Consider the following 14901-nt stretch of genomic DNA (forward strand, 5'->3'; position numbering starts at 1 on the left):
CAATGGTATCAATCAATTAAATAGTTGATTATTACTTTTTTTTGATTACACCAAGGGGTAGCATATGTTCAGAGCAGAACAATGTGTGTTCTACTGTACTTCTGTCTTTGCAAGAACAAATTCAGGTTTGCTTTGTTCTCTCTTCAGAGGGAAGTTTGTGGGTCAATGTTTGGTTAGAATTGTGTTGAAGTTAGGCTAAGTATTGCTATGTGATGACGGGAGACACCACCAAATGTACATGTTAAAGTGAGTTTACTACTCATGGGGAGTACTATTCAGTTTGTGAAAACAGTTGAGACAGTGAGTCTAATGACTCAGGAATGCAATGTTTGAGGATTTAATAAAGTACACGGAAAACAACAAAGGGAGACCTGAGGATAGCAGGCAGGTAAACAGATGTTAAAAGTAAAACTGGCAAAAATGAGTTCCAAAAAGCTGAGAAAAACAAAAAAAAAAATCACATAGCAACAAAGTGGGCAGAACAAACACACACAATGATCTGACAACAGACCAAGACAACACAGAGACTAAATACACAAGGTAACGAGGGTGAAACAAGGGACAGGTGACATGAGGGCTCAGGAACAGGTGAAACACATCAGGGTGGGGCAGACAATCATAAAGGCGGGAAAACACTAGGCAGGAAGTAAAACAAGACATGACAAGGGAGACTACAAAATAAAACAGGAAGGATGAAAACAGGGTGACACGCAACAGAGAACACAAGAGAGAGTAAACAACAAGGACTTATAAACATGGTACATGGAGTTTCAGGGAGGTTCTAACAAAAGACACTATCAGGATGCGTTATGGTGTTTTTTCTCGACTTCACATAAAATTAAGGATATCTTAGCTTCATCAGCTATAATTTTGACCATTCTTATTTTAAACTGTCTCTTCCAAGTAAAATAGTAAATCTCTGGATCCCCCTTTAAGATTAAAGGCATATTTAACCCCTGGAAAGATGAATATGTATTAAATTGGGTCATTTATGTAGTAGAAATGTGAAATTCTTTTAGAAGTTGGTGCCTTCTAGGCCGAGAAAAAACAGAAAATGTATTTTTGGCTCAATTGGATAAAAGATAACAACTGACAGTCAAGTCAACTCAAATGTGTTTTATTGTCATTTCAACCATATACACGAAATGTTGTACCGTGGCTCAAATGGTGTTACACATTTAAAATATATAAAAACAACATACGAGACAGGCTACATTTAGTGCACACATTATAGGCTCCGTAAAGTTCAACTAACGCATTGGTAGCATTAGTGCTTGGTGGGCTGTAAACACCGAGTATAAACACAGCCGTGAATTTGCGTGTAATGTAGAATGGTCGGCATTTAACAGTCACAAACTCCACCAGCGGTTAGCAGTAGTTAGATAAAAGCACCCCATTTCTGCATTTCTGTGTCCGTGTTAACACAGCCCACCTCCACAAGTCTCACCCGACAGAGCAGCATCTGCTCGGAGGGCTAGCAGGCCTGGTAGCTGGATAGTCCGGTACACTGATTTTCAGCCATGTTTCCACACAAACAAAAACACAGCAGTCTCTGAACTTGCGTTGGGAGTTTCGTTGAAGTTGGATGTAGTCCAGTTTGTTGTCTAATGAGCGGACACTTGCAAGCAGGATGGATTATTACAGGTGGCCGGCTAGCGTTAGCTTTCCACCTAGCTCAAACGCCTGCCCACGTCCCGCTTTTCCGCTATCACGCACACCGCTTTAGATGTCCCCTTACCAGGCTAGCGGCATCTAGCGAGGTGCTGGTCTCCGTAGCAGGCGAAGCTCGCGTAGTGTGCCGAGTATTCCGTCTGTAATAAAGTTTCCTTTGTAAAGATACATTGTTACAGATCGGAGAATACTCCGATCTGTACCAATGTATCCCGGTGGTACACATGTGCGGTAGTTTGAATGCACATAACTGTTGTAAAAGTTTGCTGCTGAAAAGAGAGAGCCTGTTATTAACTTAGCTTCAAGATGTCTCACACTGGAGTCACATCGGCTAGTGACAGTCCCACCCCCTATGGGCGGGTTGAAAACATGCGGAACTAGCTGTCTGTAGTCCATAGCCTCTGGGCAAAAATGCCTCCGATGACGCTAAATGATGATTTTTGCGTCATCAGAGGCTTTTTTCCAGACCCACAATAGAGAGAAGGCTTGCCTCAGGGGGACATGAGGGAGGGAAGCACGGTCATTCGAAAATGCTACCGGGTTTCTACTGATACAAAGCTTAATGCTAATCGGTGAAGTATCCCTTTAAGGTTAGCCCCCCCCCCCCCCCCTCCCTACCTCATTTAACATCCCTTGATCCACTTGGCCCCACAGTCCCTCTCAACAATCTCAGCACTGCAGCGGCTTTCACCACTCTAATCCTCATCCTGCTTTTGTACATCAGGCCAAGATTGCCATTATGTGAGGTTGTGTAATCGCAGTACATCCCAAACAGTACGGTCAATAATTCCACACACCCATACAAAGTTATTATACAGTAAATTAGCTTAGTGAAGACTTTCCCGGGAGTGAGAACATACCCTTATTCTGCTAGATGAGTTTATATTTAGAAATCCTTTGAGTTGTCAGTTTGGCTCTGTCCATGAATGTGTAGCTCTTGTAAAATACAAAAGTAGATGGAATGCAAACTGTGCATAAATATCTCAGTTTGAAGGCTGCTGTCCTGAAGTAGCAGGGTTTAATAATGCAGAAAAAAATCCATTTATAGATGCCTACTGGTGACTGGAAAGGCAGAGCTCCTGAAATATCAACACTACATTATATTGTTCTGTGAATTGATGTGGTTTTTACTGTGACTGTGAGGGAAGTTGCTCTGCTGCGTCAAAGTGTTGTTCTGCTGAGTTCACTCAGTGTTACCATACACTGGATGTTACAGTGTGTCTGTGCCTGCAGAAAGATTAAAACAATACGTCTTTGAATAGAATTACTATAATCTTTAGGTAGCTGAAAGTGTTCATTTTCAAATCCATGATAGCTGTAGTTATAGTTTAAATATCAACTCTTGATGGCATATGGTTTATATTCAAAAATACAAATAGGTTTTTATGAGTTGAATGTGTTTTCTCTGCAATGGGCACATATCCTCTCCAAGTCATACATCATTTCTCCACAGAGAAAAACAAGAAAGAGAGAGGGAATTCAATTACTCATCTGTCCCCAGTCAACCTTGCTTCAGCTGCTCGGCATTCAAGTTGTTCTGTTTTCCATGTTGACGAAACATGGTTCTCCCCTCTGGATATGTGGCTGGCTTTCTCTCATATAAATCAAATAAATTAAGTGGTTTTAATGAGCTTTTTCTATTGATTATTTTCCACTGTGCAGTGGGGATTTACAGAAAATGAAACATACAAATCTACAGAGCAGTCCCCTGCTGAAAGAAACTTGATGCATAAAAACATTGCATTGTTGGCATTGTACAGATTTTAAGCCTTGGCCTGGTCACAAAGATTATAATAATGACATTTTCACCTTTGATCTGTTTAGCAGCTCACACCAAAAAAAAAGAAAAACATTTCATATACTTCGTATAATATTTCATGTCTTGTTCATGCTTCAGTGCTTGATTTGCAAACTGTTAACGCTTGAATATTGCCATGACTGCATAATACCTTCTCTCGAAGTATACCATGATGTAAACAGGGAAGGAGGAGCTAGAAAGTGGAAATAGAAAGAGTTTGTTTGTTCTTTTCAGGGCACTACAGGTCAGAACTCTGCCTCATGTCCTCGTGTCAACTCTAAATCTCAAATCACTTACCCTTGGACGCTGCACTAAAATAAACTCACTCTGCAGATGGAGCCTCATAACCATCTCTAACCTATCAGTGAAGTGTTGTGGATTTATCTGCTGATGTGTAATAGCTTGCTATGCGAGCACAGTCTCAGTTGATAACAGATTATTAATGGCCAAGGAGTATATCTGCGGCACTATAATTAGGATTACTGCATGTGTATATATTTGGCTGTGAGTAGGACACTAATGAATTTGTGATGTGCCTGCACAGTGTGGGCTCATCTCCCCGCTTGTCTGCTAACATCATGCCATCTTGGATGAGCAGGTTTAAGAAGCCAATCATAGCCATGAAAGTGTACCAAAGAGGAAACTTGGACTGGAGCGCATTACTGTTCCAAGTATAAAGTGAATCACTACACCTCTAAACCAGTATGTTTGTACCTGTCTTCCTTTGGGCCTTATTAGGAATAAATAAATCCTATTAAACCTGCTATAACCCTTTACAATCTTTTGCTGCAAGACCTGTGAGAGACACTTTGGAAAGCTCCCTCCAGAGTCACAGAAGACATTCTACAACTGATTAGACAGGCTGAGCTCTTCTCTTCATGATGAGTAAACTGAAATGTGAACAATCGGTGGAGTGCCCCTTTAAAGCCAATATACTTCAAACATAAATACTTCTTACAAACAAATTGCCCTCTATCATGTTTACCTCATAGCTATGCTAATTATATCAATAAATCACCAACAAGATAAACTGCAACAGGATGTTGTTCATCTTTGGGATTAAAATGGATGTGTGATCTCTAAAGTATATGATATATACAAAAGGTAACTCTGAGCCTAGTCTCACATTGCCAGACCTATCTCCACAGTACTAGGATAGGAGAAAAAAACACTGGGTTGTTTGCATTTCTTTAAACCAATAACAATCGTCTTTGCCGGTGCTAAGCTCCCGACGCAGCGACGGTGGCTCTGCAAAACAGTCTCGGGAAGGAACTTGTTTTGGTGGAACATTTGCACCCCGCAAAAGAAAATGCCACATACAATATTAAATGAAGTTAACTGTTCACACAATACAGTAACGTGAGCTACTTAAATTAGCTGGATACATTGTTAAGCATAATTTGCTCTTACCAGTGTATCGCCGTGTGTACTTCGTCCACAGCAATCCTCTTATATCGTTCCCAAAACGTCCCAGTTAGAGAGTAAATGCCGTAAACATATTCTTTAAATATCTTTACAATAATTCCCTGAAAAAACCAAGCAGGCCTGCCTTGTTGCACGATCCAAATTTTCTTCAAAACTTGCCATTTTCAGCATTTAGCTTGCTAGCTCGAAGTTTGTTGTTGTTTCCCAAAGCGAACAGAGTTTGAAAACGGCATCACACAAAGAGACATTCTACAACTGATTAGAGGGACATCCTGTGCCGGATGTCAGGCAATTATCCTGGCGATGTACTTTGGTTGATCCAGACTACTCTGACCCCAATAAGCAGTTTCCTTTTGTAGGTATTATACACTTATTATATACTGTTATGTTATTGTATTTTATTGGTGCTTTACCAAAACACCCAGCACATTGTTACGTTTCGCTTGAGATGTTTCGTGCAACTAAACTGACTGTTGATGGAGCTTTACACCTTGAATCAAACGAAACAAAACTCAAACAAAATCTCTCGTTTTCAGACCTTGTTTACAAGTACTTGCAAATTAATTTCTGTGTGTGTGTGTGTGTGTGTGTGTGTGTGTGTGTGTGTGTGCGTATAAGTACTTGTTACAAATGTTGGTAAATGAGGGTGTAATTGTGTTTGCTTTCCTGTGTTTGTCTTTCCTAAGGCATAATATATACAGTAAGTCTGTGCAAGTGTATAAGAGAGAGAGAGAGAGCTCCATAATGTCATGACGGCCCTACATCATCTGACATAATCAGGATGAATCAGTGAGTGCCGAGTTACATAAGAAGATTCTTATCCTAGCCTCACCCTCACCCAGATTAGAAACAATGCAGACATGGCTGCCAACAGCCTGCTGATGCCATAAGGGTTGAAATACTAACAGAAGACCGCCACCTAAAGAACAAAGGCTGACATTACATGTGAGAATGACTCATGAAAAGCTCTAAGAAAGATGTACTGTATTAATTGGATTCATATGTGTTATGCAGGACAAATTCATCTGTGAGTAAAGCACTTTAAATGTTGAGTTATTGAAATCATGGTTATTGTAAGGATCAGCTGCCTGAATAAATCATGTCACACTCTGAGACAGTTTTACAGCATTAGAGGTCTTTATTAGAATTATGACAATAAAAACAAGACTTTAAAGCACTCTTTTGAGAATGAAAAAACACTGTACAATAATATAGTATCTTCTGTTGATGTAAAATATTATGTTAATAAATATGTTGCTCACATGTTTAGATGATAAACAACTAAGAAAGATGCTGGATTATTTACAGTTTTAAATTCTGCTTGATGCGAGAGACAAAAGCATATATGTTTTTCTTAAATTAAAAATCCCCAACAAAAACAAACAGAGTTAGGTGACAAAAATGCATAAACCTGCATTTACTGAATACTCACAACATATACTTTATGGTTTATTTATTTGTATTACAATATTCAATATTACAAACTAAAGTTCTAAAGGGAATTCAGACATGCCATGAGATCCGAGTGGACATACTGTTGTGTATTGTATTATAACCCGTATTACACACACTTTTTGGTAGGTCTTTTCTTAGTGTTAATATTTGCTGGCCACATGCCCCACCGTGTGTATTCTTTGTCTAAGTGGCCCTTATTGCTGAAAGCATGCAAACTTTACATAAGTGTGTTCTTGTACTGGTCCTGTGTGTGTGTGTGTGTGTGTCAAAAAGTTTAGTCTAAAGCCTTTTGTGATGATGGTGATGTCACTTGAAGAATACAAGTTTGAAAATAAAAGAAATCTGGGTGTGTGCAGTTAGAAAGAAGTGAGCCTACCAGAACTCTGTAGCCCGCTCCTTATCTCTGCTTCAGGGTAGCGGCTACATTAGCCGCTACTAGCATGCCACACCCAAATCTTCAACAGAACTGTTAATGGCCTAATTGCATTGTGGGTAATGTACATGCAATGCAACGATATCTCTGATTCTGCCACATCGATTTTTATATTGTTTTTTTTAGTCCAACAATGTTATTATAGGAGTGCATTGCTATATCAGTGGAGTACTCTTAAAAGTTATTATTTAAGCAGTCATTACCTGATGGTGACTCTTTAAGCCGTGCATATAAATCATTTATAAAAAAAAAAGATGAAAGTATTTCATATATCCTTATATATAAGGCTTCTGAATTAAATTTGTCTCATTTGTCTTCTGAAGTAAACCAAAAACTCCCCCGAGGCAGCATGCACACAATGTTTTGTGATGTCATCCTACCACTGGTTGTGTTCTCATATCTAGTCTACATGTGGGCTTGTATTCTTAACCAGCCAGATAACCAAGTGCAGATTTCATGGTAATTTTGGGAAGATGTTCAGTTAATATCTGAGGTCCCTAATATGAGTCCCAAATGTAACTGTTCAGTGTACTGATTTGGGTCATAAATTCGAACTATAACGAATATCCAAATATTGTACCTTTTAATATCTTTGTTTAAATGGCAGTGATTTGTGTGTGTGTGTGTGTGTGTGTGTGTGTGTGTGTGTGTGTGTGTGTGTGTATATATCAGGTCAGGTGTGTCTCTTCATGTGCAGAGCCAGGTGGTCGGAGCGGGAGAAGGCCCTCTGACACAGCAGACACTCGTAGGGTTTTTGGCCCGTGTGTTTGCGGTAGTGACGCGTCAGCTCATCTGAGCGGGCAAATTTCCAGCTGCAGCCCTCCCATGAGCATTGGTAAGGCTTTTCCCCTGAAGAGTTAACAATAAAACAGATGGTAATCAAATCGAAAACAAAACAAATAGACACAATCATATCTTGAGACTAATATTGTGACAGACTTTGTTGTTGTTTCAGTTGTAGAGCCAATGGGGTTGTACCTGTGTGGGTGCGGAGGTGAGCCTTGAGGTGCGAGCTCTTGGTATAGGTCTTGCTGCAGCCAGGGTATTCACAGCTGTGGATGGCGGGCCTCTTTTTCCCTGGAGGCTTACGGCTACGCTTCCCCTCCACCCCACCAGGGGGCAGCTGTGGTCCAACCAGCAGGGGCTGCTGGTGAAGGGGCAGATGACTGGTGGCCTGTCTGTGAGTGTAGTCACAGAAAAGGGTGGCGTTGTGGTGAAAGTGTGGCATGTAGCTGTAGTGTCGAGCCTCAGGGGTCACAGCTTGAGGTGGTATGAACCTGCTGTCGGGGTAGGTCACCATGGAGGGGTGTTGCTGGGAATAGTAAGAATTAAAGTCCCATGTTGAGACTTTAGTAAGGTTTCCTCTGCTGTGCCTCTCCACACTGCCTTCCTGAGTGAACCCAAAGTGCTCTACGTTAGGTAGACTGGGGAAGGAAATCTGACCTGTTTGGTCGTCGATATAACCATGGTGGTACAGCTCCGGCTGGACCGACGTTGTGGTTTCAGCAGGGGACAGGAGCTCTGTCATGAGGCAGCCAGTGTTTATCTGCAGATGATCCTGTCCTGGTTGGTCCTTAAACAGGGCCACCTCTTGGTACGCTGTGTTTGGGTCCAACTGTGGTAGCTGGTGATCATTGTTGTCCTGAGAGGGGTTGAGGTCAGGCGATGGGCTGCTCCAATCAGACAGCAGGAACTCAATGTCCCAGGATGCTTGGCTGTCGTCATCCAGGAGCTCCTCTGTCGTTTTTTTAGAGACCTGCAGCTGCTCAGAGCTGCTTGGTGACAGTTTGTTGCTGAGAGAGTCCAAAGGGAGAGAGTCACCCTCAGACTTCCACACCTAGACGGTTTTGGAGAGAAGGGATGATCACCAAGGAAAACATATTGAAAATAAGACATTCCTGCACATTGCTTTTGCATTTAAAGGACAGGTTCACAATTTTTGCAAGTCTGTCTTAAAGCTATAGTGCGTAGATTCTGTCTCCGCCATGAGGAATATTAACCGTGGATTTCCACAGGATGCATAACGTCTGTGGAACGGCTCCGCTGCGGAACGGCTGCGTGCTCCGCCGTCCGTCAATACCCACCAGGTCCGGATTTGTTGCGTAACGGCTGCGGCCAGCTGACCACGAGATCTCGCGAATTCACGTATGTTCGCGCGATATAACAGGATGTAGTTTCTATAAACAGAACCACAAAACCAACAACAGTTTGTTTCCATCCAGAGGAGTAGAGGGGAAACAAGGTGTAGTGCAGGGAAATATGACCTGCCGTGAGCACGGTGTATTTTATTTTGAAAAGTAACCGGATGTTTTATTTTGTTTCTGTGCTCGACTTCCTGTCCCGCACAATCTGAATTGTGCTGAATTGCTGCGGAGCTCTCCGTTGTCCGTCAAAAATAGAAGCTCTGCGTATCTGCTCCGGAGGGCTGTGGACTGACGGAACTGGGACGGAGTAGGGACGCAGACGTTCTGTGGAAATACACACATTGACTTTAATGGAAACCTAATGACTACGTCGACGTTCCGCAGACGTTCCGCATCCAGTGGAAATTGCCGGTAAGTAATGACAACAAAACTGTCGGCATGCACAACACAGTTGCTAGTAGCCAAGGAGGACACGGAGAATTCAAAAACATGATGGACTCTTCTGAAGAGGTAATTATCTTACTCGATTTTCTGCGCGTGAAAGTCGCCGGACAACACAATTTTCTGAACATAGCCATACTGAGAAATACAGAGAGAGTTGTGTGGAGCTGATAGTCTTGATTAGCTTTGTAGCAACTCATGTGGCAATGGCTTGAATGTAACGGGCGTTCAACAATATAAAAAAGTTACGCACTAAAGCTTTAAACAATACCCACATGTCCATATGTACATTCAAAGCATACATGGTTGCTGTAATTGTTACTGTCCATACTGGCTGCTGAATGATCAGCTGAGGCTAATATGAGGCATCAGCAGTCTGTGTTAATCACTCGATCATCAAGTGTTTATCTCCCAAATGTTTTTTTTAGTACAAAATTCCCACTTTGTGTTCCTCCACTGTGGCTCTGCAGGAAAACACTGTCAGTGAAAACACAAGGTGGGAATTCTTTACTACAAAGACTAACTTCAGAAGATACCAACTTGATTTGTCTGACTCAGACTGCTGAAACCTCACATTAGATCCAGTTGAACTTAAGAAGTCATTTTTATACATAAGGAGGATTATGGATTCTGTCCCCCGTCACTTACATTGTAACTACTTTAGGAAGGGAAATCTTTGCGGCCAGGATGGACAGCACAGTCACCGCTAACTTTTTTACTGTACGTATGGGCATGTCAGATCCTTTAAGACATCAATTGAACCAGGTCATAAAACTAACATTTTACTCCCTGCAGACCTTCGCTGATTTTAAGTTACATTGCTACATTACATTAGCAGATGCTTTTGTCTAAAGAACTTACAAACAAATCACAAGTTCAGCATTAAAGTGCAAGACTGACACATTTGTCAAGTTTAAGTAAAATAATTAATGATTTATCTGTGGAATGTACAAATAATCAGCTCAATGATATAAACCATACAATAGGTAGCCCTGTACGCTATTCAGATCAAGTTTTGTTCTGTCACTGTGTAGGAAACATCTGAAGTCAACACGATACTTACCTTCATATTGTCACTGGATTGAGCGAGGTTGGAGAAGGAGCTGAAGGAAGGGAGCGCAGCCTTTGTAACAGCCATCAAGCACTTTGATACAACGCTAATTGTCAGTGGTAGCAACAAAAGTGAAGTTTCTCTTTTATTTTGTTTTTTTTTTGCTTTTTATTCTTTGCATGACCAGCTAACAGAAAGTCAAACCGCCGCTTACCAGGCCACTCATCCCAGTTACAGTCCGCTCAGTGCTAAAAGGCCACAGAAACAGGTTCTTAAAGCTGCCTGCTGTTCTCTCCCTCCTCTCTCTTGTCTATCTCTGTCAGCTGCAAGTCTAACTTCAAATCTCTCTTTTTCGTGTAGGTTTTGACCGTTAGGAGGTGGAGCGTAAGCGTGAGTTACTTTGCTGGCCCACTTTTTTCATTCTTATATCCAGACCAAAACCTAAATATAAATTCTGAGATCAAAGCCCATATCATCTTTTCAGTGTTTCCCCAGTATTTTAAGATGGGCAACAACATCTTTAAAGGGAAATAAGCTGTTAACCTTTGCTGAAACTTGTGGACTGACTAAGCTGCTTTTTAAGTTAAGTTTTACAAGGTAAAGTGTGACGTACAGTAGGTGAAAGCTATAGTTTTTTTTATTTTTTTATAAATGATTATGCAACAGTTATTTAAGAAAGTAATTTTAAACAAATTTGTACAAATGATCATGCCTATAGCTGTAATGTCGTAATAGAAAATCACATAACAATGAGCATTCGAACAATAATTGTTTTATTTCAAATGTCCTCACTCTGACAGCTACTGTATATCTACAGTCTAGAAATAAACACAAAACAATCATCCCATCTAGGTTATAGGTCATTGGAAGATTAGTAAAAGTAACTTTAGGCAAGTGTATTTGGAAGGCACCTTTCACGTACGGAGGCAATTCAAGGTGCTTTATATAAGGAAAGAAATAATGAACAAAAAGAAGAGAAATGAAATAAAACAACATTTAAAACACATTAGACAATAGAATAAAGTGAGATAAATAAAATAGGACAAAATAAAAATAAAATACATTAAAACAAATCATAGAATAGAACAAATCATATTGTACAGTTACAGTTTCCCTAAATTCAAATTAAAGTAAACCAAGCAACCCAATGAGAGCTATTCTGAGACAAAACAGGAAGGAAGTGTTTAACTCAATTGTATATATAAAACAAACCGAAAAGGATGACATTTGACTTGCTATTCCTTGATGATTCAATAATAAATGAATAGCAATAATCAATCAAATCTTTCTAAAGATGAAAAAATAACAAAATATATCAGGATACTGCAATAATAAATTACAATATATAATATAATCTTTTAAATGCCAAAATGTATTAGAAGTTTTATAAAATAATGCGGCAAACAGACACCCTAACACTGCAGAGTAGAGCAGTGCAGGGATCTCTATGTTAGTTTTCATTCACAAGTAAACTTGGCTACCAGATGTCTGGCCACTATCTGATAAAGCATGCTTTGGCACAGAGTGCGGAGTGTGTTGGTGCATGTACAGTGAAGTGTGTGCACATGTCATGTTAATATGGTGTGTGAACTGTTTATAGTAACATGTTTGAATCAATATATGTTCCATCACAAAGAGATCTCAGTAGAATTGTCTATGATTGTTTTTTAATTACAGAGCTACTTACAGACATACAAATATTATTGAATAATAATATACAGATGAGCAGGTTGGTATTAGCTCATAAACACACCAACAAGCAATACAGCTCATGATTCAGTTTATAAGTCTGCAATTAAAACCTCATCTTCTTTGTTGGAGCCAATACTGTAATAGCTTTAAGACACTCCAAACACACATATACGGGTCGTCCTCTGTCTTCCCAGGGAGCACATGCTGCTCTGACTTCTGAGAAGACCTGTTTGTGAACGGCGATTATATTCTGGCTGCTGTTTATCTGTTGACATGGGCAGAGGCAGGCTGCTGTCTTCTCACAGATAATGAACTCCTGACTGCTGTGGATCCCTGATGACCAGCCCACCACTGATAAAGACTCTCTCTTTCCCTCAGAGTGACGACTACACAGGACATCCACCACAGAGCCTTTTTATGGCCGTAAACACATTAGACCGGGGGTCTTCAATGTTTTTTAAGCCAAGGACCCATTAACTGAAAGAGACTACATATATTGTATAAAATGAAGTTGCATATTAAACTGGGCCTACAATAACGTGTAGGGCGGTCTAAAACCTTTATACCAACATTTTTTGCATATTATACTAAGCTATTAAAATAATTGTTTATATGTTTGTTGCCATGATTTTATCAATCATGTTTTAATGTTAAAACATACATGTGGCAAAGTGAATCCTTATAACTTATCTGTGGATGGCCTTAGTGACATCCTTACCTATAGGCCAGTAAGCCTATCATCAGTGGGGATTTATATTTGTTGATAATATGTTAGATTCATGTTAAGACTTTAAATTTTTTTTTTTTTTATTTCAAAAATTAAGACTAATTTGGAGTACCCCCTCCATTGACTCTGATGACCCCCTGTTGAAGAACCCTGCATTAGACACGTTCATCTGTAATTTGTTTGCTGACTAACTTGTGAATTTGTGTGAGTAGGATGTTATGAGACAGAAGACACTAAAATAAGCTTTATGCTTATGCTTTATGTAGTCAGAGCCACCCATATTAATATGAGATCATTTTTCTGTATATTTATGTTCTATTTTAATGTGATCACTTTCTTTTCTTCTTTTCTTTAATTGTATGTCTAGTCAAGAGCCTGTCTTTAAAAAAGAATCTTAAAAAAAAAACGTATTCATTTTGTAACAAACTTTTAGTTCTTTTTGCACATTATCAATACAAATGATGGAAGTATCAACACAAACAAAACAATCTATCTTTGTCTCCATCTAGTGGCCATATGTTGTCCATGTGCCTACGGCCTTAGAAGAGTTATAAATTAGTTGGAAAAATAAGTGTTTGCTCTAAATATGTAGTCTTTTCAGTTATGTTTTCATGTATTTTTCTTGCTTCTTTACTTGTTCATAATATTATACATGTGAGCATACATGAAGATCTATACAATTCATTTGTTTACTTCATATAGACAATAAATGTTATGAATACTCTTGGTTCGTGTGTGTGTGTGTGTGTGTGTGTGTGTGTGTGCGTGTGCGTGTGTGTTAAAAGTTTTAAAAGAAAAGGTTACAGCCAAAAATTCAGTATTTAGAATAATCTTGACAACAACCCTATAAAGGTTAAATAGCTGGGTTTCCTTACTGTTCAGTTAGAACTGAAGAAGTCTCTCGGATGAGTGACGAAACGTCTTCCGGGCCCCTTTGACCAAGGCCAGTTGCCCTTGAGTTTAACCCTTCCCTGGATAAAGCAGTATGCTTCATTATCCTCAAGACATGTTTTACTTATTGTGATAAATGTGTTAATGCTGCATGTGTATTATTTTTTACAGTAAGTTAACAAAAATGTATTGACTCGTATGTCGTGACATGACAGAAAAGGCCTTGGTAAGTCAGGTGACCAAGAACCTGATGGCCACTCTGGCTGAGCTCCAGAGATGCTGTGTGGAGACGGGAGAAACTTCCAGGACAAACATCACTGGTCACTCTGGGGACAGAAAGCAGACCTGTCCCAGACGACCTGACAGGTCTGGATGGTTCATAATGTAGCAGCAGATCAGAAATGTATTTTGGCCCTAAACCATTCAATGCCTTACAAACCAACAGTAGTATTTTGAAATTGATTCTTTGAGGGACAGGAAGCCAGTGTAAAGACCTCAGAACTGGAGTGATGTGATCAACTTTCATAGTCTAAGTCTTAGTGAGGACTCCAGCAGCAGCATTTTGAATCAGCTGCAGCTGTCTGATGGTTTTTTTAAGGGAGACCTGTAAATACACTGTTACAGTAGTGAAGTCTATTTAAGATAAAAGCATGGACCAGTTTTTTTTTTTACAAATCCTGCAGAGACATAAGTCCTTTAACCCTTGATATATTCTTAAGGTTAGGGTTAGTAGGCTGGCTTTGTAATTGTCAGGTCTGAGTCCATGACTACACAAAGATTTCTGTCTTTGTCCGTTGTTTTTAACATTGCCAATTAAAGTTAAGCACTGACTTCTAATCGTTCCTCTTTGGCTCCAAAAAGAACAACCTCAGGTTTGTCCTCGTTAAATTTAAAAAAAAAGTTCTGGCCCCTTCAAATCGTTGATTTGTTCAATGCATTTACTCAGTGTTTGCATTGGACCAAAGTCCCCTGGTGATATGGTTATGGAAGTGTGTGTGTCCTCTGCATAATTATGTTAACTTATTGTTTTCCATAATCTGAGCCAGTGGAAGCATTGATGTTGAACAGAAGAGGTCCAAGAATGAAGCCTTGGGGAACTCTGCATATCATATTTGTCCACTCAGATGGGTAGTTTTTTTTTTTTTCGATGGCTGCGTTCAGATCTTTTCTTAT

General features: G+C 39.8%; 1 protein-coding gene and 1 long non-coding RNA gene across 2 annotated transcripts; one reads left to right on the forward strand and one right to left on the reverse strand.

Moving 5' to 3' along the window:
- Positions 1-6287: 6287 nt before the first annotated feature.
- On the reverse strand, positions 6288-10778 carry klf1 (Kruppel-like factor 1 (erythroid)). The gene is made up of 3 exons (XM_031284622.2): positions 10431-10778; positions 7761-8619; positions 6288-7631 (listed from the first exon to the last, which is right to left on the reverse strand). Exons 1-3 carry the CDS (start codon positions 10503-10505, stop codon positions 7456-7458), a joined length of 1110 nt encoding a protein of 369 aa, XP_031140482.2. The 5' UTR covers positions 10506-10778; the 3' UTR covers positions 6288-7455.
- Positions 10489-11669, forward strand: LOC118494849. Its single transcript, XR_004897060.1, has 2 exons — positions 10489-10549; positions 10779-11669. It is a non-coding gene; the product is annotated as an uncharacterized LOC118494849 (long non-coding RNA).
- The last annotated feature ends 3232 nt before the right edge of the window (positions 11670-14901 follow it).

This window comes from Sander lucioperca, chromosome 4 (assembly GCF_008315115.2).
Source record: "Sander lucioperca isolate FBNREF2018 chromosome 4, SLUC_FBN_1.2, whole genome shotgun sequence".
In the NCBI taxonomy this organism is placed as follows: domain Eukaryota; kingdom Metazoa; phylum Chordata; class Actinopteri; order Perciformes; family Percidae; genus Sander; species Sander lucioperca.

What these genes read in the sequence shown, in the direction of transcription:
- klf1 (XM_031284622.2), bottom strand. Translation starts at nt 10,505, where the DNA reads ATGGCTGTTACAAAGGCTGCGCTCCCTTCCTTCAGCTCCTTCTCCAAC. An exon ending in AATCCAGTGACAATATGAAG is followed by an intron (nt 8,620 to 10,430) that starts GTAAGTATCGTG and finishes AAAACCGTCTAG; the next exon opens with GTGTGGAAGTCTGAGGGTGA. An exon ending in TCACCTCCGCACCCACACAG is followed by an intron (nt 7,632 to 7,760) that starts GTACAACCCCAT and finishes TTAACTCTTCAG; the next exon opens with GGGAAAAGCCTTACCAATGC.